At 37.6% G+C, this 26,955-nt stretch overlaps 1 protein-coding gene across 4 annotated transcripts in view; it reads left to right on the top strand.

The window, feature by feature from the left end:
- adcy2b (adenylate cyclase 2b (brain)) overlaps positions 1 to 26,955 on the top strand; it is a 78,652-nt gene that overhangs the window by 11,485 nt on the left and 40,212 nt on the right. For all 4 annotated transcript variants that reach the window (XR_012590750.1, XR_012590751.1, XM_074614541.1 and 1 more), the window contains exons 2-4: positions 1,689 to 1,886; positions 23,812 to 23,973; positions 25,430 to 25,579. Coding sequence is in view for 2 of the 4 variants with exons in the window: in XM_074614541.1 (XP_074470642.1) it covers positions 1,689 to 1,886; positions 23,812 to 23,973; positions 25,430 to 25,579 (510 nt within the window). In the remaining 2 variants the exon portion in view is untranslated. The remainder of the gene's footprint in view (positions 1 to 1,688; positions 1,887 to 23,811; positions 23,974 to 25,429; positions 25,580 to 26,955) is intronic.

Below are 26,955 nucleotides of genomic sequence, written 5' to 3'. Positions count from 1 at the left end.
ATTTTCATCTTAAGACTAAATCTAAAAACGCTGCCAAAATGAATACTGATTCTAATCTCAACTCGTCACATAACGCTGTCATGCCCCTTGGCGTCACTTTAGGTTTAGGCAACAAAACCGCAAAGTTAGGTTTAGGAAAAAACTGCATGGTTGGGCTTAAAATGACTACGTTTGTAAAGTGAACAGGAAAAACTGAACATTGTGAACAAGGGGCACAAACAACAGCTGATTGTAACGTGAAAGTGAAACTTAACGTACGGGACAGGAACAGCAGTCTCTGGGATGAAAGCCTTGTGTTGTTGGACCCATCCCCTAGCCCTCCAACCCGCCCGGTGTGTCTCTTTTCGCTCTTTAAACAGCGTCACTGTGAGCGTTTACTGTTGCCACCAATAAAATTGATATTGTAGTTAATGGAAAGCCCAGTGCGTGTCATACTGGTGCTAAAGTGTGCCTTGTGCGGTGGTATCACACGTCGAGAGACTTGACAAAGCGTCAGTATGATTGTGACTGATCCTGACATCCTCCTAAACTGTAAACATGACAAAGTGAGAATGAAGAGGAAGAGGCTGTAGAGGATGAGGAGGTGGGTGAGGGAGGTCTGGTCGGAGTCAAAGAGAGAGATACTGTATATTGTGTGTATGTGTGTGAGTTTGTGTTGACAGCTTCTAAATGCTGACTTTGACAGTGTGAGCGCAGAAGTGATGCTGTAGCACATTCTCTGGGCTCAGACTGTCTGTCTGCCCAACTGTGTGCCGTCTGTTCATCAGTTTCTGTGTGTGTGTGTGTCATGTTGTACCTCTATCCTTATGAGGACTGAATGTCCTCATTAGGACACGAAAATAGGGTGAATTCTCCTAAAGTATACACATTTTTGTGTTATTTTGACGTGGTTTGTTGGGTTTAAAGGTGCTCTGTACGATATCCAGATAATTAATATAGCAGCAAACAACTATACGCTATGTAAAGATATAGAGGAGTAATGTCTACCTGAGCAGAGAATGAAGTCACTCTCCCTATTTTAATCTGAGCTTCTCCTCGCTTTTTTTGACATAGCAGGGCGGCCGTGCGTGTCTTTTAGTGCATGTTCGTTGCGGAAATTTGCGCCCACCCTCCGGTTCCCCTCCGGTAAACACCGTCAGCACTGTTTTGCCGTTGTTTTCATCGCTATCACCGTTAGCTACGAGCCGCCGGCTCAGCCGTAGCCATGTTGAGTCGTGCAGAGGCAATAGAAATGCTCCCAATCTCACATTTAGCACCTCTATAGGGGTTTTAGTTCAGTTGATTCAAAGTGGGGTAGGGTGAGGTACTTATCCATAGTAGTTGTATTACATACAGCTTGGAAAAACAGACAGGAGTACCGACACGGACGGCAGAAAAACTTATTTTAGCCAATGAAAGAAAGGCTTTTTCTGCCGTCCACAGCACATTATTGCTTTACTCCGACTTCAAAACACCCGAACTATCCCTTTAAGGTTAGAGGAAAGTTTTGGGTCAACCTGATCGATAATAAGTATGGTCCTACATGCTCACATTGTTTTCAGTGTATTAATACAAATTGTAAATGTGTGTGTGAGTGCCTTACTGAAAATGCAAACAGGAAAGTCAGTGTGTTGCCAGATTGTGTTCAACTCCGAACCTGAAACTGCATGAATCAATATTTGTTTCTCTCTCTCTCTCTCTCTCTCCAGAATACAGAGGACCACCTGACGTTCTTGATCACGGTTCCCGCTGCTCTCTTCCTCTTCCTGTCCATCTTCATCCTTGTCTGCATCGAGTCGGTCTTCAAGCGGATGCTCCGCCTCTTCTCTCTCCTTATATGGGCCTGTCTGGTCACCATGGGTTACCTGTTCATGTTCTCAGGAGGGATACTCAGCCCCTGGGACCAGGTAGATACATCTGTGTGTTTTATTTGTGTGTGTATCTGGACGTGTGCGTCATGCAGATGCATCTGTGGGCATGGTTATACCTACTGTATATACAACTGCATTTCTGGTTGCACTGAGTGGAGGTGCAATCAATTTGCTCCACCTCCCTTCTGTTGCCACGCCTGTCAAGTTTTCTGTTCTGTTTTCTGCATGGCACATTATGCAGTTCACACTGATAACGGTGGCAGATTTACCACTCGAAGTTCTTAGTCATGTCTCAAACATGGGCTCTTGATTTCAGACAGAGGCAGACAAAAGCTGGCTTCTCATTTCTAGCCGGTGGCCGTTGATTTTGCCGGATGAAATGACAACTGTTGCTAGCTGAATTTTATCAGCATTAGTTACCTAGCTAATTAAGCTTTTTGAGTTGGTGGAAAACACTGTCTGTTGTTAATTGATTTCCAATAATAAATATATACATACATTTGCATAAAGCAGCATATTTGCCCACTCCCATGTTGATAAGAGTATTAAATACTTGACAAATCTCCCTTTAAGGTACATTTTGAACAGATACAAAATGTGTGATTAATTTGATTAATCACGATTAATCATGGACAATCATGCAATTAATTGCGATTAAATATTTCAATCGATTGACAGTCCTAGTTTTAAAACCAAAACGTATTAGTGTGGATCAAGCCTTGGCTACAAGCGCTCAATCTTTATATGCAGCAGAGTTATTCTAATAGCGGATCACGCTTTTTAAACGTCAGTATTGCAGTTGATCACGGTCATTTAATTATGGGAAGACAAAATTGTGATCGCGATTAATATTCGATTAATTGTGCAGCCCTACTCCAGCTATTTATTATTACACTCCCATGAAGTTGGGGGAAATCACAGGAAACAGATTAAAACAGGAATGGTTGAATTGGAATCAGCAGGGATATCCAGACTTTTAATGTATATGGCTCAATCTCTAAAAACACTGGAGCCTCTGTGCACGCAATAGCATCTTTTCATTAGACTCTCCCTGCCTGGTAAATAACCCACTGAAGCAAACAGGAAATGAATACATGACTAAGAATAACCAACCTTAATAATTAAAGTCTGACTGTTGACACATGCATATGTGCTCAGGAGTGTTCTTGTAATTGCACACGTGTGAACATGTGAGTTTTTACTCATCTGTCCGTCAGTTTAGGTGTGCCTTTGTGTATGCATGCATGATTGTGTGTGTGTGTGTGTGTGTGTGTGTGTGTGTGTGTGTGTGTGTGTGTGTGTGTGTGTGTGTGTGTGTGTGTGTGTGTGTGTGTGTGTGTGTGTGTGTGTGTGTGTGTGTGTGTGTGTGTGTGTGTGTGTGTGTGTGTGTGTGTGTGTGTGTGTGTGTGTGTGTGTGTGTGTGTGTGTGTGTGTGTGTGTGTGTGTGTGTGTGTGTGTGTGTGTGTGTGTGTGTGTGTGTGTGTGTGTGTGTGTGTGTGTGTGTGTGTGTGTGCAGTCGAAAATGAAGAATTAATTCCATTTGTGACAAGTGTTAATGAGGCCTGATGAGAGCTGGAGGTGAGCAGATCAGCAGACAGACACATTAGTTTTCAGTGGCAGACTCCTTCTCGCTCTGTCTCAGGAATCCTATTTTCTCAATCTAGCGCCCTGTCCCCCTCTATTCATCAAAGCCCATTTTTCTCTCCCCAGCTCCTCCACCTGCTTCCTCCTCTGCTGTTAACACCCCCCTCCAGGCACCCCACCATGCCCAAATTTCATCTCTCCCCTCTTTCCTCCCCCTCACTCCTTCCCTCCCTCCTCTGGGGTAGAGATATTTTTATCATCAGCCACCTGTGAGAGCATAATCATTCTGCATTATTAATCATTCTATTCTGCTCCCATGACTCTCCCACTTACACTCCCTACTATCTATCTATCTATCTATCTATCTATCTATCTATCTATCTATCTATCTATCTATCTATCTATCTATCTATCTAGTAGTTGGTATGTTCATTTATTTAGAGATTTGTAAATACAGTGTTTTTTGTACTTACCTTGTGTCTTTTTGTGTGAGTGATGCAGGTTCTTTGTGATTTATGAAAATTGATTCTGTAACTACGCAATTTCCCTTAGGGGATCAATAAAGTCAGTGTACCATCTATTATCCCGATACGATATTTTCACGATACAGTAAACTTGAAGCTAACATGACGCATGGTTGGTACGAATCGATGTCTTAGGTTTTTTTCGTTTCATATGATACCATACCTTCACTAGGCCATTACAACCTCTGAAAGACAGAATAGTGGCTGGGTTGTCAAGTGGTTAATAGTTTATATAATAAAAGATCGATACTTGATGTCCGTGTATTGATACAATATTGCCACACAAAATATTGCGATTCTATGCTGTATAGATTTTTCTCCCACCCCTACTATCCATCTATCTATCCATCCATCCATCCATCCATCCATCCATCCATTCCTCTGCCACTTTTAGTTCATGAGAAGAAAGAAATAAAGACAGAAAGAAAGGAAAAAAACAAAATATCAGGTGAAAAGAGAACAGCTGGATTTTGCTGCCCACTCTCAGTGGTTTGGAATGATTGTGATTACTGAGAGAACACCATGTCTGGTGGAGCACACAGAGCTAATAACAGTGAAGGCCTGAAAGAGAGAGAAAGAGAAGGGGAGACAGAGAGATAAAGAGAAGCTGGTGCTCTCCTCGGTCATTCACTTTCAACCCTTCCTCACCCCAAACATGCTTGCCTGCTCACTCTCTTTCTGTACAAATACAAAAAAATGTCTTGTCCAAATAGAGCACAATCTATGTCTGCCAGCATCTAGCTGCATTTACCCCATTAGTCTGGGCTTTATTCAATTTCTGAAGGCCACGGCTCTTTCCAGAGGGCAGATTGAACATGGCTGCCACACCTGGTACCCCAGAATCAACACGCATTCACATTAACCTGCGTCTGAGTGTGTTTATGTTGGCACATACTTGCAAAAGACGAGGGTGCTTGCATCCAAAAATGCTGCCTAGATTCTTGCGTTTCATAAAGTGAGCAAAACATTTTTGATGTGGGAATTCAAGCATGTCTGTGTGTGTGTGTGTGTGTGTGTGTGTGTGTGTGTGTGTGTGTGTGTGTGTGTGTGTGTGTGTGTTGAGGCAAACGCAGAGGAGGATTGTGGGCTCGGAACAAGAGAGAATAAAAAAAAGTAATCGAAGTAGCTGAAGTAAGATGATGCCTGCAGCTCCCATGTAGAGGTGTTTGAGGGTGTATTAGGATTCAGGCCAGCAGAGTGCGGTTGAGATAGAGAGCGTGTCTGGCTTCAGGTGACGCACCTGAGATTGGACTGCCGTTCTCGATTCCCACAGCAGCCCAAACACAGTGGACGTCACACTTTCCGACTGCCCTCCGAGGTGGGAGTTCAGGGTTAAGCGTTGAAGGTTATGGCAAAATATACAGGACCTTCAAACCACCACATCTGCTCCGACGTCAGCCTCCTTCCCCGTTGGTTCCCCTAGCAACAGAAAAGCCTACACAAAACACCTCTCTCTCTGCTCCCTGTGTTCAGGTCTTCTTTTATAAGGAACTCGGTCAACCAAACAATCACTTATATCCAATGTTCTAGTTATATTTTTGCTTGATAAAACACTACATGTCAGTGAGAGGTGTAATAATCTCCTTGTAACGCTTCACCAAGTAACCCGTCACTGCAAATCATGTTTATAATGTTGATGTCTATCACTTGCTCAAATGAAGGAAAGGACTTAGAAATGTAAGACAAAAGGATTTCAATTAACATATTTAGATATATACCGTATATATGCATATGTATAGTAACATACAGTGGTGGAGGAAGTAGTCAGATCCTTTATTTACTTCAGTAAAAGCACTAATTCCACAGTTTAAAGATACTCTGTTACAAGTAAAAGTCTTGCATTGAAAGGAAAATGCACTTATAGTATTAAAAGTAAAAGTACTCAATGCAGAAAAATGTCCCCTGTGACTCTTATACATATATAAATATATATATAATATATATATACATTATACATATAATATATTCTATCATTAGATTATTAATATTCATGCATTCATGTAAAAGCAGGATTTTACTGTTGTAATTGGTTGAGGTGGAGCTCATTTTGAACTATTAACTAGTGATTATTTTCATTATGGATTCATCTGCTGATTATTTTCTCCATTAATTGATTGATTGCTTGTTTCGTAAAAACTCTGAAAATAGTTAAAAATGCTGTCACAATTACCCAGAGCCCAAAGAGACAACTTCACAATGTTTGTTTTGTCCAATCAACAGTCCAAACATTAAAATTATTTTAAAAAAATTAAGGCTGTCAATCGATTAAACTATTTCATTTTGATTAATTGCATGATTGTCCATAGTTAATCCTTATTAATTGCAAATTAATCGCACATTTTTATCTGTTCAAAATGTACCCTAAAGGGAGATTTGTCAAGTATTTAATACTCTTATCAACATGGGAGTGGGCAAATATGCTGCTTTATGCAAATGTATGTATATATTTGTAATTGGAAAAAGATAAACAACACAAAACAATGACAAATATTGTCCAGAAACCCTCACAGGTACTGCATTTAGCATAAAAAAATACGCTCAAATCATAACATGGCAAACTGCAGCCCAACAGGCAACAACCGCTGTCAGTGTGTCAGTGTGCTGACTTGACTATGACTTGCCCCAAAACTGCATGTGATTGTCATAAAGTGGGCATGTCTGTAAAGGGGAGACTTGTGGGTACCCATAGAACCCATTTTCATTCACATATCTTGATGTCAGAGGTCAAGGAACCCCTTTGAAAATGGCCATGCCAGTTTTTCCTCACCAAAATTTAGCGTAAATTTGGAGCGTTATTTAGATTAACACTAGCTTTAAAACTGAGCCCGCTAACTCTTCATATGTTTTCTGTGCAACAATCTAAATTTGTAAAGTAACTAAAGCCGTCAGATGAATGTAGTGGAGTAAAAAGTGCAATATTTCCCTCAGAAATATGGTGGAGTAGAAGTATTAAATGGAAAAGACTCAAGTAAAGTACAAGAATCTCAAAATTGTACTGAAGTACAGCGCTCAGGTAAATGTGCTTAGTTACATTCCGTGATAATATTGGACACATTGGGATCCCACCTCGATCAATTTCAGTCAGGGTTTGTTTTTAGCAAATCTGATTCAAGCTGTCACTGTCCGTAGATTCCTGTTTTCAGACCGACTCTCTGAACCTGACAGACAGGAAATAAACAGACAGACAGGACGTTCATAGTTCAGCTCGTGTCCCAGTTCAAACTGTGACCTGTTTTGCCCTGGTCACCACCAAATCCACCATAACAGGAAGGGGTGGATTGACAGCAGGGGAAGTGGGCGGGGACGAAGCAGAAGGTTAAGGCAAAAGGTATCAATGAGCATCACAGGAGGAAACACACATCTACACGTATGAACATCACACAGGAACATGCACACACGCACTTCTAAAGTCAGAGCAGATGGGAGGTCAGAGTTAGAGGCTTTGATGGGAACCTCGAAAGAGAGAGGACTAAATACAGTAAACAAGCAGGAAGCTCCATCTAAATGTTTCCCACAGTAAAGTACTACAGTCGTATATTCATTCCCATTGACATTTTTGAAATGTATTATACTTCAGTATTTTTGTGATTTTCTGATGTGCTGTGTTTTGTTTTTTAAGACGAGGCACTGCAGACAAAAACATTTTTTTCCATACAGAGATTTTGGGCTATTTTGCTTCCATAACATGTCTTCTTTCAGACTAGTGGAAAGAAAACAAAAATATTTATTTTACTACACTTTGTCTCGTTGTGTCTGTAGATTTCTCCTAAAATCACCAAATGTTAGCATTAGATAATGCCTCATTTGCATGATAAACATACAATTTCAGAAAACTGACAATACAAAAAACAATTGTCTTAATGTTAGTAATCAAATGGGGAAGTTTCATGGTGAAATCTATTACTTAAATGTTTTTACTCTGTTCACCTGTAGTGTGTTGCAAAATTGATGGAATTTTACAATCCATACCTTTTAAAGGCCGTTTTCTCAAAATGAGTTTTTTCTCAGACTCTGAGCCAGAAATCTGCACTTCAGTAGTACTTACACACACCAAACTTTACAGTTTCATTCCTATCAGTAGTATAGAGGGGGTGCGTTTGCGCGTGCATGTGAAATGCGCGTGCGTGCGCGCACGCACGCGCGCGCGTGTGTGTGTGTGGGGATACAGGTGAACCCTTGGTGACCCTGTTGACCTTTTTGTAACCCTAGGGCTGATGTTAATTATTGGTAGTTGTCCAAAGGTGTCTGCTGTAGGTGTTATCAGTTGCTCCACAAAAAAAAAAGAAGACCCCATCCTGTGGATCCTGATGCAGATAAAAAAATACAGTTGTATCCCTATATGTGAACTCCGTTGTATCCAAGAGTTGTCTTTTTATTACAGTATCATTAAAAGTTCAAACAAACCCCTGGTCCCTGTGACCAAAATGTTTTTGCCTTTTTGGTGTTGCCACAGAAGACCCATACTGTTGATCCTGAGTCAGATAAAAAAAAAAAGTAGGTTGTATCCAAGATGTTATCAGTTGCTCTGTAAACAAAAGAAGACCCCACTCCTGTGGATACTGCTTCAGTGAACAAAACACAGTTGTATACCTATATGTGAACTCCGTTGTATCCAAGAGGTGTCTTTTTTATTACAGTATCATTAAAAGTTCAAACAAAGCCTAGTGTGCTGTGGTCAAAATGTTTATGGCTTTTGATGCTGTGGTGGTTGGTACTGTTTGCAGGCTATAGCAGCATGGATCCTGTAACCATATGTTTGTTTGTGAGAGGGTGTATGGATTAGCGTTGTTCGTAGTCGATATTAACATGTATCCAGGACAAATGGTGTGAGAAGGGAAGTATGTCATCTCCTTCATGTCATCTCCTAAAATTCTTTATGAGATGTATCTGTGAGAGGGGGTGGGGTATGGGGTGGTATTGTTTGTAATAGATATCAGCATGTATCCAGGGACAAATGGGGTGGATGTGAGCGGGATGGGGGTCATCTCTTGTATGCCATCTCCTAAAATTCTTTAGGAGATGTATCTGTGCTGTAATGATTTGTTAACATTTAAATTGGTAGATGTGTGTTAGTACACCACTAATTTTGCTTGTAGTCATCTCCCAAAAAAAAAAAAGCGGTGCAATGTCGGTAGAGTTACAATATAGTGGGTTTTTTAAAAAAAAAAAAAAAAATGTATGTAGTGTGAATGGGGCAACCTCAAGGCCTGTCAACCATGCGTATTCATGAGATGTCACTAGCTCCATCTTTTTACCTACACTTTGTGTATATAGTCAGCATTCAGCTGAGGTCGTGTTTACCAAACTTCACAACTTTTGAAGAGGACGCTTTTCCTAACGCCACTCTTGCATTTTGCACATTAGGTACAGTGTTCTTTTCTTTGGATGCTTCATTTTTGGCGTCTGTGAACATAGAGCTGATGTGACTTGCCAAAAAGCCCCAGTTTTGTCTCATCTGTCCAAAAGACATTCTCCAAGAAGCTTTGTGGCTTGTCAATATGCATTTTGGCATATTCCAGTCTCACTTTTTTATGATTTGGTGTCCTCCGGGGTTGTCTGCCATTAAGTCCACTTTGGCTCAAACAGGAGAAAATGGCTCATGGACTACTACTAAAACACTATGAATACTATAGAACTAACTAGCATTGTTAGAAAAATAATTATTAATGGGACAAATTTCTTGGGTATTTTAGCGTGCGATCAACTGCCTAAACACATCAGGCTGCTTGGAGATGGTCTTATAGCTTTTACCTTTAACATGCTTGTCTATAATTTTCTTTCTAATCTCCTGAGACAACTCTCTCCTTAGCTTTCTGTGGTCCATGTTCAGTGTGGTACACACCATGATACCAATGTTTAATGTGTCCCTATGGTCAAATTATTTTCAATCTTTTCTAGGGGTACCATCATTTTGTCCAGGCCAGCTTCATTAGTTTGTTTTTTTAAATGATTCTGAACCAAAATTCAAAAACATTAGCTGATTTTCATTAGTTCATTTTCAATACATTTTTATTTATTATTACTTTTTTGTCAGTTTCAAGTTATTTCAGTGACCATTGTTTTTTTTTATTCTTTCTTTAACGGAAGGGTACCAACAATTTTGACTATGTGTGTAGATACACACACACACACACACACACACACACACACACACACACATACAGTATATACATATGTCTATATCCACACCCGCTTACATATAGATATCCACTTAGACACAGCCAATGTTTAATGTGCCCCTATGGTCAAATTATTTTCAATCTTTTCTAGGGATACCATCATTTTTGTCCAGGACAGCTTCATTAGTTTGTTTTTTTAAATGATTCTGAACCAAAATTCAAAAACATTAGCTGATTTTCATTAGTTCATTTTCAATAAATTTTTATTATTACTTTTTGTCAGTTTCAAGTTATTTCAGTGACCATTGTTTTTTTTTTTATTCTTTCTTTAACGGAAGGGTACCAACAATTTTGACTATGTGTGTAGATACACACACACACACATACAGTATATACATATGTCTATATCCACACCCGCTTACATATAGATATCCACTTAGACACATTCGCTTACACAGTTATCTATTCTATTTTACAGACAAAAAAAAAAAAAAGGACATATTTACATCCCTTTAGTTGACCTTTTTGTCGACATTACTTATTAATTAATTTTGTTTAACTCCAATCCTCACCCTGACTCAAAGTAGCCCACCCATGATCAAAAATGATATTCTGTTCTTTTATTTCTATTAACATCCCTCTCAAGAACCCACTGATGTTTCAAAAACATTTTGAAATGTTCAGTGTTTAACTGTTGTCTTTTTATAGCTTTAAATATAAATGCTTTCCCCATCGTAATGATGATGTTGTTCAGGTCTTTTCCTTTTTTTTTTTCATCACCCCTTAAATCACCAAACATTATAGATAAAGGACAACTATAGAAATTTGATTTGTAGACTGAGATCCACTTTTTTCAACGTTAATCCAAAATAATGCAACTTCCTTACAATACCAAAAATAAATGAATGTCTGACTCCTCTTCCTCCTCACACAATCTACATATGTCACCTTGTTGGATGCCCCATTTTAATTTTTTTTTTAGCATTCTCTTAGTAGGCAAGAATTTGTAGATTAGTTTTAGTTGTAAAATTCTAATGGAGACATCAAAAGAAGTTGTGTAAATACATGCATATACTTTCCTCCATGGGATACATTTGTCTAACAAATACCCCCATTTTTGACTGGATAGCTACTGGTGTAGCAGAAATGTGTTTAAGTTGCATGTATAACTGATATATTTTCTTGTTTATTTTTGTCTTATTCATCCATGTTGTGTCCTTAATGTAGGGGTAACATGCCACTTGTTTTGTACATAATAATAGCTTCCTTTTCCAGATCTGAGGTATAGCTGCACAGAGTTGATTAAATGTAAAAAGGTCACAAACATTACCGTATACTATTTTAAATTCATCATAAGTCTTGATTTCGCCCCCCACTATTCAAGAGGTCATTTATAAATAATATTCCTTTTTTCAAACATTGATTCAATAAAGATACGGTGATCATTAATCAAAATATTTCTATTATACCACAACACTTGGCTCTGGATTTCATAACTTCACGCTGGTTGATGATATTGGTATTGAAACCAACTGACTATGGCCTCTTCCAAAAAGCCGGATAAGTATGGAAATGACTTTCTCTTTAATATAGTGAACTGAAAAGCAGTTAACTGGAGGTAAGGATAGAGTTCTTTTGTGGAACAGAGGATGAGCAGACCTCAATCATTTTGCTGAAAACCACTGCGGATTTAAGATACATTTTGGTATAAGGGATGCTTTTAGTGCAAAGTTGAGTGCCTTAAGGTTTAACAATTTAAGTCCACAGTGTTTGTAATCATTATACAGATAAGCTCTTTTAATTTTGTCAGGCTTCCAACCCCATATGAAATTGAACACATTTTGCTCATATTTTTTAAACAGCTCCTCTCCTGGGGTAGGTAATGACATGAGGATATAGATAAACTGAGGAATCACTAAGGAATTTATCACGGTTATTTTTTTTCCATATAAAGTTAAGTTAGTCATTCCCCAAACTTTTTAATTTTCTGTCTACTGTATGTAGCTTTCTATCAAAGTTTTCCTTCGTGATAAGGTCCATGTCTTTAGGGATATGTATACCAATGACATCTATTGGGCCATCTGACCATTTTAGTGGGCAGATTACTATAGATATTAAAATTTGTACCTTTCAGAGATCCAATTCGCAGCACAGTACATTTATCATAGTTAGGTTTTAGTCAGGAAATTACTGAGAAGTTATTCAACTCTTTAACTAATGCAGTAAAGGATGCAACATTTGGTTGATTTTGAAAGTTTACATCGTCCGCATACATTGATATTTTTGATTCCAAACTATTTATTCTCAAACCTTCTATGTTGTTATTCATTCTTACTTTTTGTGCTAAGATTTCTATAGCTATAATAAATAGATACGCAGACAGTGGACATCCTTCTTTCAATCTTCTATATTGCTTAATTGTTTCAGAAAAAAAACATTGTTTATTATTTTACACTTTGGATTACTATACATTACTTTTTATCCAACTAATTAAAGAGTCTCCAAAGTTAAAATATTCTAAACATTTATAAATAAAATCCAAACGTACTTTATCGAAAGCTTTCTCAAAGGCAGCAAAAAAAAAAAAAAAAAATGAAAGCAGAGGTTTTTGTTGAGTCATAATATTCAATTATTTCAATTATTTGTCTAATACTGTCACTGATAGATCGACACTGTAAGAAGCCACACTGATCTGGATGAATAATATTGGGCAGTACTAGTTTTAATCTGTTTGCAAGACATTTGGCTAATATTTTAGCATCGTTACATTGTAGTGTGATTGGCCTCCAATTCTTTAGAGTAGTGGGATCTTTATACCTTCCACCTGAATCTTGTTTCAATAATAGTGAGATTAAACCTTCCTGTCGAGTTTCTGTAAGTTGTTTTTTGCTATATGACCAGTTGAAGGTGTTCAGCAAAGGTGTTTTAACAGACTCATAGAAGGTTTGATAAAAGTTTACAGGTATGCCATCGGCTCCTGGACTTTTTACCTTTTTCAAAGGAGTTAATAGCTGGATGTAATTCCATCCAGCGTAATAAGTCCCTCACAAGATTTTTTTCTTTCTCTGTTAACTTTACGGTATTATCGTCTTGAGAATTGGGGCTAGTATTTTGAGGCAATAAATCCTCTGGTGGGCTCTGTAAGGAGTACAATTTTGAAAAATAATTATGTTGTACCAGCAAAATTTCCCTTGGTTTTTTCAATGATTTTATTTCCTACTACAAGCTTCAAAACATTTTTCTTTACAGTGTTTTTATACTGCAGATTTAAAAAATATTTGGTTGATCTCTCCCGATTTTTCCAGCCATTCTATTCTATTTCTCAAATATGATACGTTGGCTTTCTCTGCACATAGTCTTTCTAACTCTCTTTCCTTGTGCTCAAGATTGTCCAGTAGAGCTTGTGACACATTTGTATTATTGTCTACCCGTTCTGTTAAATCTTCTATCTCAGCTATCAATATTTTTTCTGTCTCCAAACGATTTTTATTTTTCCTTGAGCTGTATTGAATGCAGTGTCCCCTTAAGGTGTATTTTAAAAGCATCCCATATAATCAAAGGATCCGCTGTATCATTATTCACTACAAAGAAATCTTTTATGAATTTGTTTGTTGTATCTATAAACTCTTTATCCTTCAATAGCTTCTGATTTAATTTCCAGTATCCTGGACCCCTATGAAACGTTGTGGTACAAATGCTCAAGGTTATAAGATGATGATCTGACCTAAATCTCTCTTTAATCTCGACTTTATTCATTTTTGGAGTCAAAGAAAATGATGTTAAGAAATAATCTATTCTGCTAGCCTGATTTCCTCGTCTCCATGTATATCTTGTTTGCTTTGGATTTTGCAATCGCCATATGTCAATTAAATCTAGTGAGGTCATGAGGCCAGAAATAGCATTATATGCTCTAGAATGATAATTCTTAGTTTGTATGCCTTTTCGATCCAGATCTACATCCAACACAGTGTTGTAGTCTCCTGTCATTATCAAATTTTTTATCATGTAGTTTTTCTTTTCTTGCAACATGTTGAATATATCTTGAAAGAAGAGTGGATCATCAGAATGAGGTGCATACAGATTTACTAATACAAATTCTAGGCTATCCACCAATATATCTTGTATAATATATCTACCTGCTTGATGTATTATTGTATCTTTGACCACAATATCTACTTCCTTTTTATACATTATCATTACAACTTTAGAATTTGAGCATCCGTGTGAAAAGTATATGTTATCCCCTCCACTCTGTTTTCCATTTAATCTCATACAGTTGGGTAGAGTGAGTCTCTTGTAAACAAAATATATCATAGTTTTTATCCGTAAGCCAACTAATAAAGTGTCCCCTTTTCTTCCTATCAGCTAAACCGTTACAGTTGAAGCTTGATATTACTAACTTAGACATATTTGATCTTCAGTGGATTCTATACTTTCATGATTCTTGAAAAAAAAAAAGGATGGAAATAATAATAGTGACACCAAAACAACGGGAAGGGGCTGAAAATATTTCCTGTTTCTTCCATCCTCTGATGATATATTTTCTATTGTCATATTTCTCCCCCTTTTTAAATAGCGTCTAAGAGAAACATTTTACTATAACAAAACATCCAATCCCAATTTATGAGCGCAAAACTAAGAACAAAAGATCATCATTTTTTTATTTTCTGCATTGATGATCTTTTGTTCTTAGTTTTGCGCTCATAAATTGGGATTGGATGTTTTGTTATAGTAAAATGTTTCTCTTAGACGCTATTTAAAAAGGGGGAGAAATATGACAATAGAAAATATATCATCAGAGGATGGAAGAAACAGGAAATATTTTCAGCCCCTTCCCGTTGTTTTGGTGTCACTATTATTATTTCCATCCTTTTTTTTTTTCAAGAATCATGAAAGTATAGAATCCACTGAAGATCAAATATGTCTAAGTTAGTAATATCAAGCTTCAACTGAAACGGTTTAGCTGATAGGAAGAAAAGGGGACACTTTATTAGTTGGCTTACGGATAAAAACTATGATATATTTTGTTTACAAGAGACTCACTCTACCCAACTGTATGAGATTAAATGGAAAACAGAGTGGAGGGGATAACATATACTTTTCACACGGATGCTCAAATTCTAAAGTTGTAATGATAATGTATAAAAAGGAAGTAGATATTGTGGTCAAAGATACAATAATACATCAAGCAGGTAGATATATTATACAAGATATATTGGTGGATAGCCTAGAATTTGTATTAGTAAATCTGTATGCACCTCATTCTGATGATCCACTCTTCTTTCAAGATATATTCAACATGTTGCAAGAAAAGAAAAACTACATGATAAAAAATTTGATAATGACAGGAGACTACAACACTGTGTTGGATGTAGATCTGGATCGAAAAGGCATACAAACTAAGAATTATCATTCTAGAGCATATAATGCTATTTCTGGCCTCATGACCTCACTAGATTTAATTGACATATGGCGATTGCAAAATCCAAAGCAAACAAGATATACATGGAGACGAGGAAATCAGGCTAGCAGAATAGATTATTTCTTAACATCATTTTCTTTGACTCCAAAAATGAATAAAGTCGAGATTAAAGAGAGATTTAGGTCAGATCATCATCTTATAACCTTGAACATTTGTACCACAACGTTTCATAGGGGTCCAGGATACTGGAAATTAAATCAGAAGCTATTGAAGGATAAAGAGTTTATAGATACAACAAACAAATTCATAAAAGATTTCTTTGTAGTGAATAATGATACAGCGGATCCTTTGATTATATGGGATGCTTTTAAAATACACCTTAAGGGGACACTGCATTCAATACAGCTCAAGGAAAAATAAAAATCGTTTGGAGACAGAAAAAATATTGATAGCTGAGATAGAAGATTTAACAGAACGGGTAGACAATAATACAAATGTGTCACAAGCTCTACTGGACAATCTTGAGCACAAGGAAAGAGAGTTAGAAAGACTATGTGCAGAGAAAGCCAACGTATCATATTTGAGAAATAGAATAGAATGGCTGGAAAAATCGGGAGAGATCAACCAAATATTTTTTAAATCTGCAGTATAAAAACACTGTAAAGAAAAATGTTTTGAAGCTTGTAGTAGGAAATAAAATCATTGAAAAAACCAAGGGAAATTTTGCTGGTACAACATAATTATTTTTCAAAATTGTACTCCTTACAGAGCCCACCAGAGGATTTATTGCCTCAAAATACTAGCCCCAATTCTCAAGACGATAATACCGTAAAGTTAACAGAGAAAGAAAAAAATCTTGTGAGGGACTTATTACGCTGGATGGAATTACATCCAGCTATTAACTCCTTTGAAAAAGGTAAAAAGTCCAGGAGCCGATGGCATACCTGTAAACTTTTATCAAACCTTCTATGAGTCTGTTAAAACACCTTTGCTGAACACCTTCAACTGGTCATATAGCAAAAAACAACTTACAGAAACTCGACAGGAAGGTTTAATCTCACTATTATTGAAACAAGATTCAGGTGGAAGGTATAAAGATCCCACTACTCTAAAGAATTGGAGGCCAATCACACTACAATGTAACGATGCTAAAATATTAGCCAAATGTCTTGCAAACAGATTAAAACTAGTACTGCCCAATATTATTCATCCAGATCAGTGTGGCTTCTTACAGTGTCGATCTATCAGTGACAGTATTAGACAAATAATTGAAATAATTGAATATTATGACTCAACAAAAACCTCTGCTTTCATTTTTTTTTTTTTTTTTTGCTGCCTTTGAGAAAGCTTTCGATAAAGTACGTTTGGATTTTATTTATAAATGTTTAGAATATTTTAACTTTGGAGACTCTTTAATTAGTTGGATAAAAAGTAATGTATAGTAATCCAAAGTGTAAAATAATAAACAATGTTTTTTTTCTGAAACAATTAAGCAATATAGAAGATTGAAAGAAGGATGTCCACTGTCTGCGTATCTATTTATTATAGCTATAGAAATCTTAGCACAAAAAGTAAGAATGAATAACAACATAGAAGGTTTGAGAATAAATAGTTTGGAATCAAAAATATCAATGTATGCGGACGATGTAAACTTTCAAAATCAACCAAATGTTGCATCCTTTACTGCATTAGTTAAAGAGTTGAATAACTTCTCAGTAATTTCCTGACTAAAACCTAACTATGATAAATGTACTGTGCTGCGAATTGGATCTCTGAAAGGTACAAATTTTAATATCTATAGTAATCTGCCCACTAAAATGGTCAGATGGCCCAATAGATGTCATTGGTATACATATCCCTAAAGACATGGACCTTATCACGAAGGAAAACTTTGATAGAAAGCTACATACAGTAGACAGAAAATTAAAAAGTTTGGGGAATGACTAACTTAACTTTATATGGGAAAAAAATAACCGTGATAAATTCCTTAGTGATTCCTCAGTTTATCTATATCCTCATGTCATTACCTACCCCAGGAGAGGAGCTGTTTAAAAAATATGAGCAAAATGTGTTCAATTTCATATGGGGTTGGAAGCCTGACAAAATTAAAAGAGCTTATCTGTATAATGATTACAAACACTGTGGACTTAAATTGTTAAACCTTAAGGCACTCAACTTTGCACTAAAAGCATCCCTTATACCAAAATGTATCTTAAATCCGCAGTGGTTTTCAGCAAAATGATTGAGGTCTGCTCATCCTCTGTTCCACAAAGAACTCTATCCTTACCTCCAGTTAACTGCTTTTCAGTTCACTATATTAAAGAGAAAGTCATTTCCATACTTATCCGGCTTTTTGGAAGAGGCCATAGTCAGTTGGTTTCAATACCAATATCATCAACCAGCGTGAAGTTATGAAATCCAGAGCCAAGTGTTGTGGTATAATAGAAATATTTTGATTAATGATCACCGTATCTTTATTGAATCAATGTTTGAAAAAAGGAATATTATTTATAAATGACCTCTTGAATAGTGGGGGGCGAAATCAAGACTTATGATGAATTTAAAATAGTATACGGTAATGTTTGTGACCTTTTTACATTTAATCAACTCTGTGCAGCTATACCTCAGATCTGGAAAAGGAAGCTATTATTATGTACAAAACAAGTGGCATGTTACCCCTACATTAAGGACACAACATGGATGAATAAGACAAAAATAAACAAGAAAATATATCAGTTATACATGCAACTTAAACACATTTCTGCTACACCAGTAGCTATCCAGTCAAAAATGGGGGTATTTGTTAGACAAATGTATCCCATGGAGGAAAGTATATGCATGTATTTACACAACTTCTTTTGATGTCTCCATTAGAGTTTTACAACTAAAACTAATCTACAAATTCTTGCCTACTAAGAGAATGCTAAAAAAAAAATTAAAATGGGGCATCCAACAAGGTGACATATGTATATTGTGTGAGGAGGAAGAGGAGTCAGACATTCATTTATTTTTGGTATTGTAAGGAAGTTGCATTATTTTGGATTAACGTTGAAAAAAGTGGATCTCAGTCTACAAATCAAATTTCTATAGTTGTCCTTTATCTATAATGTTTGGTGATTTAAGGGGTGATGAAAAAAAAAAAGGAAAAGACCTGAACAACATCATCATTACGATGGGGAAAGCATTTATATTTAAAGCTATAAAAAGACAACAGTTAAACACTGAACATTTCAAAATGTTTTTGAAACATCAGTGGGTTCTTGAGAGGGATGTTAATAGAAATAAAAGAACAGAATATCATTTTTGATCATGGGTGGGCTACTTTGAGTCAGGGTGAGGATTGGAGTTAAACAAAATTAATTAATAAGTAATGTCGACAAAAAGGTCAACTAAAGGGATGTAAATATGTCCTTTTTTTTTTTTTTGTCTGTAAAATAGAATAGATAACTGTGTAAGCGAATGTGTCTAAGTGGATATCTATATGTAAGCGGGTGTGGATATAGACATATGTATATACTGTATGTGTGTGTGTGTGTATCTACACACATAGTCAAAATTGTTGGTACCCTTCCGTTAAAGAAAGAATAAAAAAAAAAACAATGGTCACTGAAATAACTTGAAACTGACAAAAAGTAATAATAAAAATTTATTGAAAATGAACTAATGAAAATCAGCTAATGTTTTTGAATTTTGGTTCAGAATCATTTAAAAAAACAAACTAATGAAGCTGTCCTGGACAAAAATGATGGTACCCCTAGAAAAGATTGAAAATAATTTGACCATAGGGGCACATTAAACATTGGCTGTGTCTAAGTGGATATCTATATGTAAGCGGGTGTGGATATAGACATATGTATATACTGTATGTGTGTGTGTGTGTGTGTGTGTGTGTGTGTGTGTGTGTGTGTGTGTATCTACACACATAGTCAAAATTGTTGGTACCCTTCCGTTAAAGAAAGAATAAAAAAAAACAATGGTCACTGAAATAACTTGAAACTGACAAAAAAGTAATAATAAATAAAAATGTATTGAAAATGAACTAATGAAAATCAGCTAATGTTTTTGAATTTTGGTTCAGAATCATTTAAAAAAACAAACTAATGAAGCTGGCCTGGACAAAAATGATGGTACCCCTAGAAAAGATTGAAAATAATTTGACCATAGGGACACATTAAACATTGGTATCATGGTGTGTACCACACTGAACATGGACCACAGAAAGCTAAGGAGAGAGTTGTCTCAGGAGATTAGAAAGAAAATTATAGACAAGCATGTTAAAGGTAAAAGCTATAAGACCATCTCCAAGCAGCCTGATGTGTTTAGGCAGTTGATCGCACGCTAAAATACCCAAGAAATTTGTCCCATTAATAATTATTTTTCTAACAATGCTAGTTAGTTCTATAGTATTCATAGTGTTTTAGTAGTAGTCCATGAGCCATTTTCTCCTGTTTGAGCCAAAGTGGACTTAATGGCAGACAACCCCGGAGGACACCAAATCATAAAAAAGTGAGACTGGAATATGCCAAAATGCATATTGACAAGCCACAAAGCTTCTTGGAGAATGTCTTTTGGACAGATGAGACAAAACTGGGGCTTTTTGGCAAGTCACATCAGCTCTATGTTCACAGACGCCAAAAATGAAGCATCCAAAGAAAAGAACACTGTACCTAATGTGCAAAATGCAAGAGTGGCGTTAGGAAAAGCGTCCTCTTCAAAAGTTGTGAAGTTTGGTAAACACGACCTCAGCTGAATGCTGACTATATACACAAAGTGTAGGTAAAAAGATGGAGCTAGTGACATCTCATGAATACGCATGGTTGACAGGCCTTGAGGTTGCCCCATTCACACTACATACATTTTTTTTTTTTTTTTTTAAAAAAACCACTATATTGTAACTCTACCGACATTGCACCGCTTTTTTTTTTTGGGAGATGACTACAAGCAAAATTAGTGGTGTACTAACACACATCTACCAATTTAAATGTTAACAAATCATTACAGCACAGATACATCTCCTAAAGAATTTTAGGAGATGGCATACAAGAGATGACCCCCATCCCGCTCACATCCACCCCATTTGTCCCTGGATACATGCTGATATCTATTACAAACAATACCACCCCATACCCCACCCCCTCTCACAGATACATCTCATAAAGAATTTTAGGAGATGACATGAAGGAGATGACATACTTCCCTTCTCACACCATTTGTCCTGGATACATGTTAATATCGACTACGAACAACGCTAATCCATACACCCTCTCACAAACAAACATATGGTTACAGGATCCATGCTGATATAGCCTGCAAACAGTACCAACCACCACATCATCAAAAGCCATAAACATTTTGACCACAGCACACTAGGCTTTGTTTGAACTTTTAATGATACTGTAATAAAAAAGACACCTCTTGGATACAACGGAGTTCACATATAGGTATACAACTGTGTTTTGTTCACTGAAGCAGTATCCACAGGAGTGGGGTCTTCTTTTGTTTACGGAGCAACTGATAACATCTTGGATACAACCTACTTTTTTTTTTTATCTGACTCAGGATCAACAGTATGGGTCTTCTGTGGCAACACCAAAAAGGCAAAAACATTTTGGTCACAGGGACCAGGGGTTTGTTTGAACTTTTAATGATACTGTAATAAAAAGACAACTCTTGGATACAACGGAGTTCACATATAGGGATACAACTGTATTTTTTTATCTGCATCAGGATCCACAAGATGGGGTCTTCTTTTTTTTTTGTGGAGCAACTGATAACACCTACAGCAGACACCTTTGGACAACTACCAATAATTAACATCAGCCCTAGGGTTACAAAAAGGTCAACAGGGTCACCAAGGGTTCACCTGTATCCCCACACACACACGCGCGCGCGCACGCTCACGTGCACGCGCATTTCACATGCACGCGCAAACGCACCCCCTCTATACTACTCCTATCTATATTCTGAAGTTTTTTAACAGAGGGGTTTGTTCATATGTCATTCATAGCCTGATTTATACAGCATTTCATTCATAAAAACATGGCGAAAATTGTTTTTTTTTTCTGATTTATGAAGTGATAAAAGGAGAAAATTCTCAAATTCCCTCAATCAAAAAAATTGTCTCTAATATGTAAACAAAATGAAACAATAATTTTGAACCTGGCTTTTTCCAATGTTTCAGATTTCTTTCACATTTAATAGGATAATGCTTCATTTGCATGTTGAAACATAAGAAATCTTTGAAGTCGGCCTGTCAATCGATTTTAAATATTTAATCGTGATTTATCGCATGATTGTCCATGATTAATCGCAAATTAATCGCACCTTTTTTATCTGTTCAAAATGTACCTTAAAAGGAGATTTGTCAAGTGTTTAACACTCTTATCAACATGGGAGTGGGCAAATATGCTGCTTTATGCAAATGTATGTATATATTTATTATTGGAAATCAATTAACAACACAAAACAATGACAGATGTTGTCCAGAAACCCTCACAGGTACTGCATTTAGCATAAAGAAATATGCTCACATCATAACATGGCAAACTCAGAGCCCAACAGGCAACAACAGCTGTCAGTGTGCTGACTTGACTATGACTTGCCCCAAACTGCATGTGATTATCATAAAGTGGGCATGTCTGTAAAGGGGAGACTCGTGGGTACCCATAGAACCCATTTTCATTCACATATCTTGAAGTCAAAAGTCAAGGGACCCCTTTGGAAATGGACATGCCAGTTTTTCATCGCCAAAATGTAGCGTAAGTTTGCAGCGTTATTTAACCTCCTTCCCGACAAGCTAGTATGACATGGTTGGTACCAATGGATTTATTAGGTTTTTCTAGTTTCATGTGATACCAGTGTCATAACTAAGCCCGCAACAACCTCCGAAAGAACGATTGCGTTAATATGTTAAAGAAATTAGTGGCGTTAAAACAATTTTGCGTTAACGTATCAATACCGCATTAACTTTGACAACCCTAATTTAATGTAATCAACTTGGGAGGTTTCATGGTATTATCTATTAGTTAAAACACCTATAGTGTCTCCCTTTAAGGCAGGATTTTGTTTTTTTGGAATGCTTGGTTGAGCAGCCCACTCATCTCTTCATAATTTGTCATAAGATCAGCAGTTTATCATTTGATCTTTTTGTGAAGAACAGTGGGCGGCCCACTAAAAGTGTATTCTGTATTTAGGCAAAAAGCAGACAAAGAGGGAGGATGGAGAACAGAAATTACAGACATTTTTGTGATCTATATTTGGGCATTGCTGTGTTCTTTTTTTCGCATTACTGCAGTACTTGTATGACCGTGCATATCTCTGCTTGACCTATGATGTTTTTAATTTCAAGGAATGCATTTACTGTCCACTATGATAACAGTTCTGTAAATCAGATAATGGTTATTATAGCTGAAGCATGATGTTGTTGAAAGTTTTTTTTTTGCCTGCATATTTCTCTGAAGCAGTAGCTGAATTGTGTAATTTTTACTTAGATTGATAGACTGACAAAGTAGGGCTGTCAACGGAACTTTGTTTAACGCCACTAATTTCTTTAACGCATTAACGCAACTTCTGATTTTTAGGTTGTAGCGGGCTCAGTTTTAAAGCTAGAGTGAAGATACTGGTATCATATGAAACTAGAAAACCTAAGGAATCCATTGGTATTGGTGAAGGAGGCCAATAGCTTACAAACTTACACTAAATTTCGGCGAGGAAAAACTTGCATGGCCAATTTCAAAGGGGTCCCTTGACCTCTGACCTCAAGATATGTGAATGAAAATGGGTTCTATGGGTACCCAAGAGTCTCCCTTTACAGACATGCCCACTTTATGATAATCACATGCAGTTTGAGGCAAGTCATAGTCAAGTCAGCACACTGACACACTGACAGCTGTTGTTGCCTGTTGGGCTGCAGTTTGCCATGTTACGATTTGAGCATATTTTTTATGCTAAATGCAGTACCTGTGAGGGTTTCTGGACAATATTTGTCATTGCTTTGTGTTGTTAATTGATTTCCAATAATAAATATTTACATACATTTGCATAAAGCAGCATATTTGCCCACTCCCATGTTGATAAGAGTATTAAATACTTGACAACACTTTGAACAGATAAAAACTGACCAATTAGCAATTCATCGCGATTAATTATGGCCAATCATGCGATCAATCACAATTACAAATTTTAATCGATTGACAGTCTATACTACAAAGTTGAAAATTTTTTAACAAAAGTCATCATCAAGAGCTTTGAACAGATCTGGTTTATTTTAGACAAATGCGCCCCTTTCCCTGTTGACATCTTCCTCTTTCCAGGTGTCCTTCTTCCTGTTCATCGTGTTCGTCGTCTACACCATGCTGCCCTTCTCCATGAGAGGGGCCATTATCGCCAGCGCCGTCACCTGCTTCTCGCACACTGTCACCCTCAGCATCTGTCTGGCCTCCACCGCCACAGAACTGGAGCCACTAGTCTGGCAGGTAAGACAGATCATTTGTTCACGTTAACTGCTGAAATCTACGATTAACACAACATCCTGTTTTGGTTTCCTGTTGGCCTGAAAATGATTGCTTCACTGCGCTATTAGCCACGGCACAGGGGTTAGTCAAAACGAAATTTGTAAGGCTGTTTCATGCACGATTAAAAATGATGAGGTGCAACATTTTAATAAGACCTGGGTTGTAAAACAGTGAACCCATCCTGTATCGTGGTGACACGGCTCATTCAGTAAAGCACCAGGGTCAAATTAACTGCCTCCTAATGTGCAGTTCTTAAAATACTGGTTCTAAATGAACATACTGTTGATACAGTAGCACAAGAAAGTCTCACCACAAAACAGAAACCTCATAATGCTTCTGTTAATACACTACAAACATCACAGACCAATAAGACAAGTATAAAATCTATACAGAAATATGGCAGATATCACTTACGCCCGGGCCAGACTGGGCACGTCAGCAGCGCGTGGCGGCTGAGAACTGATGCGTCTCTCATGCGTGTGGTGTCCACACTGCGGCGTTGTTGCTGCCTTTCATAATGGCCATTTCATTTCATTATAAATGTCATTTATATTTATTTTGGAGAGAAAAAAATTAAGAAGCGTGTGCTCATTTGTAAATAATAGTAATAATCCACAATTAAAACCGGGTACTTTATTCATTCATGGAGCTGTGCAAGTCACTGCATTGTCTACAACACTGTCCTGTAGGAAGTGTTGACTTAAAAAAAATCTTTACTTTTTTCATGTCTGTGACTTATTCTACAAATACAGACATTGACACTGTAGTAATGTTGCTGGTATGATGTCAATATACTGTCAAAAGATCACTTTCACTGTCTATTTTTGGCGCGAACCGCGCGAATAGACAAGACCTCCAATCTCTAGAAGAGACGCAACAGGCTGCTCTAACCTGTTAACATGGACGCTGAGATAAAAAACAACAGGTTCCGCAGCCGCCACCCACTGCTGATGTTCCCAGTGTGGCCCAGGGCTTAAAGTAGCACACACGCACACACACACACACACACACACACACACACACACACACACACACGCACACTGACTCTTTCTAATCAGCCATCAAAGTAAACACCCTGATAACACTCAAATCACGATGGTCTCTCTCTAACGCATATATACACAGTGGAAAACCACACCACAATAAAACATGCGTGGAGACACTCATTGCCCTTGGATACAGCACCAAGGATAACCTATTGATATGCAAGGCCACATTTTAAAGAGCTTGAAGTTGACACAGAGGTGGAAAAGCGCAGTCGAAGTGCGTGTTCTGGCCTGGTTTTACGAGGTAATAATGTAGGCTTAAGTGGAAGGAGGTAGATAGCGGGGGAAATTACACATACAGGCATATCTGGAACATGTGTCATCTCCTAGCATTATTTTAATGCCTTATTCTTTGTGTGTGTATGTGGCAGATCTTAGCCAACGTGATCATCTTTACCTGTGGTAACTTGGCCGGGGCGTACCACAAACACCTGATGGACCTGGCTCTCAAACAGACCTACCAAGACACCTGCAACTGCATCAAGTCGCCCATTAAACTGGAGTTTGAGAAGCACCAACAGGTACACACACACACACACACGCACACACACACACACACACACACACACACACACACACACACACACACACACACACGCACACACACACACACACACGCACACACACACACACACACACACACAAAAAGATAGATTTGAAATGAACGACTGATAAAAACTCTGGTTTCTGGGGATACTTGTGATACATTAAAGTTAGTGCTCCTGCTTTTATACATTTTACTGCTGTGTAAAATGTTTCAATACAAAACTACAAAATGTAACAACAGCGGAGGAAAGCCCGTTGCTATCGCCAGATGAGGGACAACTTTGCTCAGCTTGTTTTTTGGAAGCAGTGTGGCGGTGAAGCTTTACGGCCCCGCTGACGTAGGTTCTGTTGTCGCCATAACAACTAACAACAATTGCAATTTTCTTTGCACAAGTCATATTAGGCTTGTTCAAGATGAGCCAGGCCTACGCAGAATCGATCACCGCCGATCGCCGCGCAATGCATGCCGGTTAGATTTGTGTCCGACTTGATGCCGACTCGCTCTGACGTCATGCACACGTGGGCAACGATAACCTCACGAGATCGAGGTGGCCGCAGTTTTTAGAGCCTGGCGCCGCAGTTGCTCTCCACCGACTGCAAGACCCACGGCATTGTGGGAAACGCCTGGCTCGCGCCTGATCAAAGAGCTCATTGGCTCTTAGTTTGACAGCAAACACCACGTGTAGTAGAAAGTCACAACTTTCTGTGTAATTGTAATATTGAACACTAGATTGTATTAGTCTCATGTTGTGCAATGAATGTTTCATCTGTTAACAAACATATCTTGTGTGGTTGATAATAATAATTGTTATAATAATGAAGGTTTTCTATATGTAATACTTATCATCAGCTCATTATGTGCTTTATAGAATAGTATAGTATAGTATAGAATGCAATGCCAGATACACGCACATTTCCAGATAGATTTACAAACAAATCTAAATAAATTGAAAACTACAAGTGGCCTACAGATCGGATCTAACAGGAAGTCACTTTTTCTGTGACTTCCTGTACATTTTTTGAAGGCTGCTCGAAACAGCTGGAAACTGTCCGACTTGACCGCAGCTTTTTGTCACCGCCCCCTCCTGCAGCCGCCTGATCTCGTCTACTTTCCAGGCGAGGCGCATGTCATCTCGAACGAGCCTATTGCCACAGCAAACAGTTCAATGACCCTTCGACTCCTATTGTATTTCTATGCTGTAGACTCTCCTTGTTTAATCCTATCTCTGTCTCAGAGCCACACATATACTGGATAAGAAGCCACATTAATTTCAAACTTGTTCGGTTTTATTGTCAAAATATTTCACTTCTGAGTTTTGTCAGGGATGAGGAGTTGGTAAGTCGGTCATGT

The sequence above is a fragment of the Sebastes fasciatus genome, chromosome 17, assembly GCF_043250625.1.
Source record: "Sebastes fasciatus isolate fSebFas1 chromosome 17, fSebFas1.pri, whole genome shotgun sequence".
In the NCBI taxonomy this organism is placed as follows: domain Eukaryota; kingdom Metazoa; phylum Chordata; class Actinopteri; order Perciformes; family Sebastidae; genus Sebastes; species Sebastes fasciatus.
Note: the sequence above shows the minus strand (reverse complement) of the source record. Positions and strands in the feature narration are given on the sequence as shown.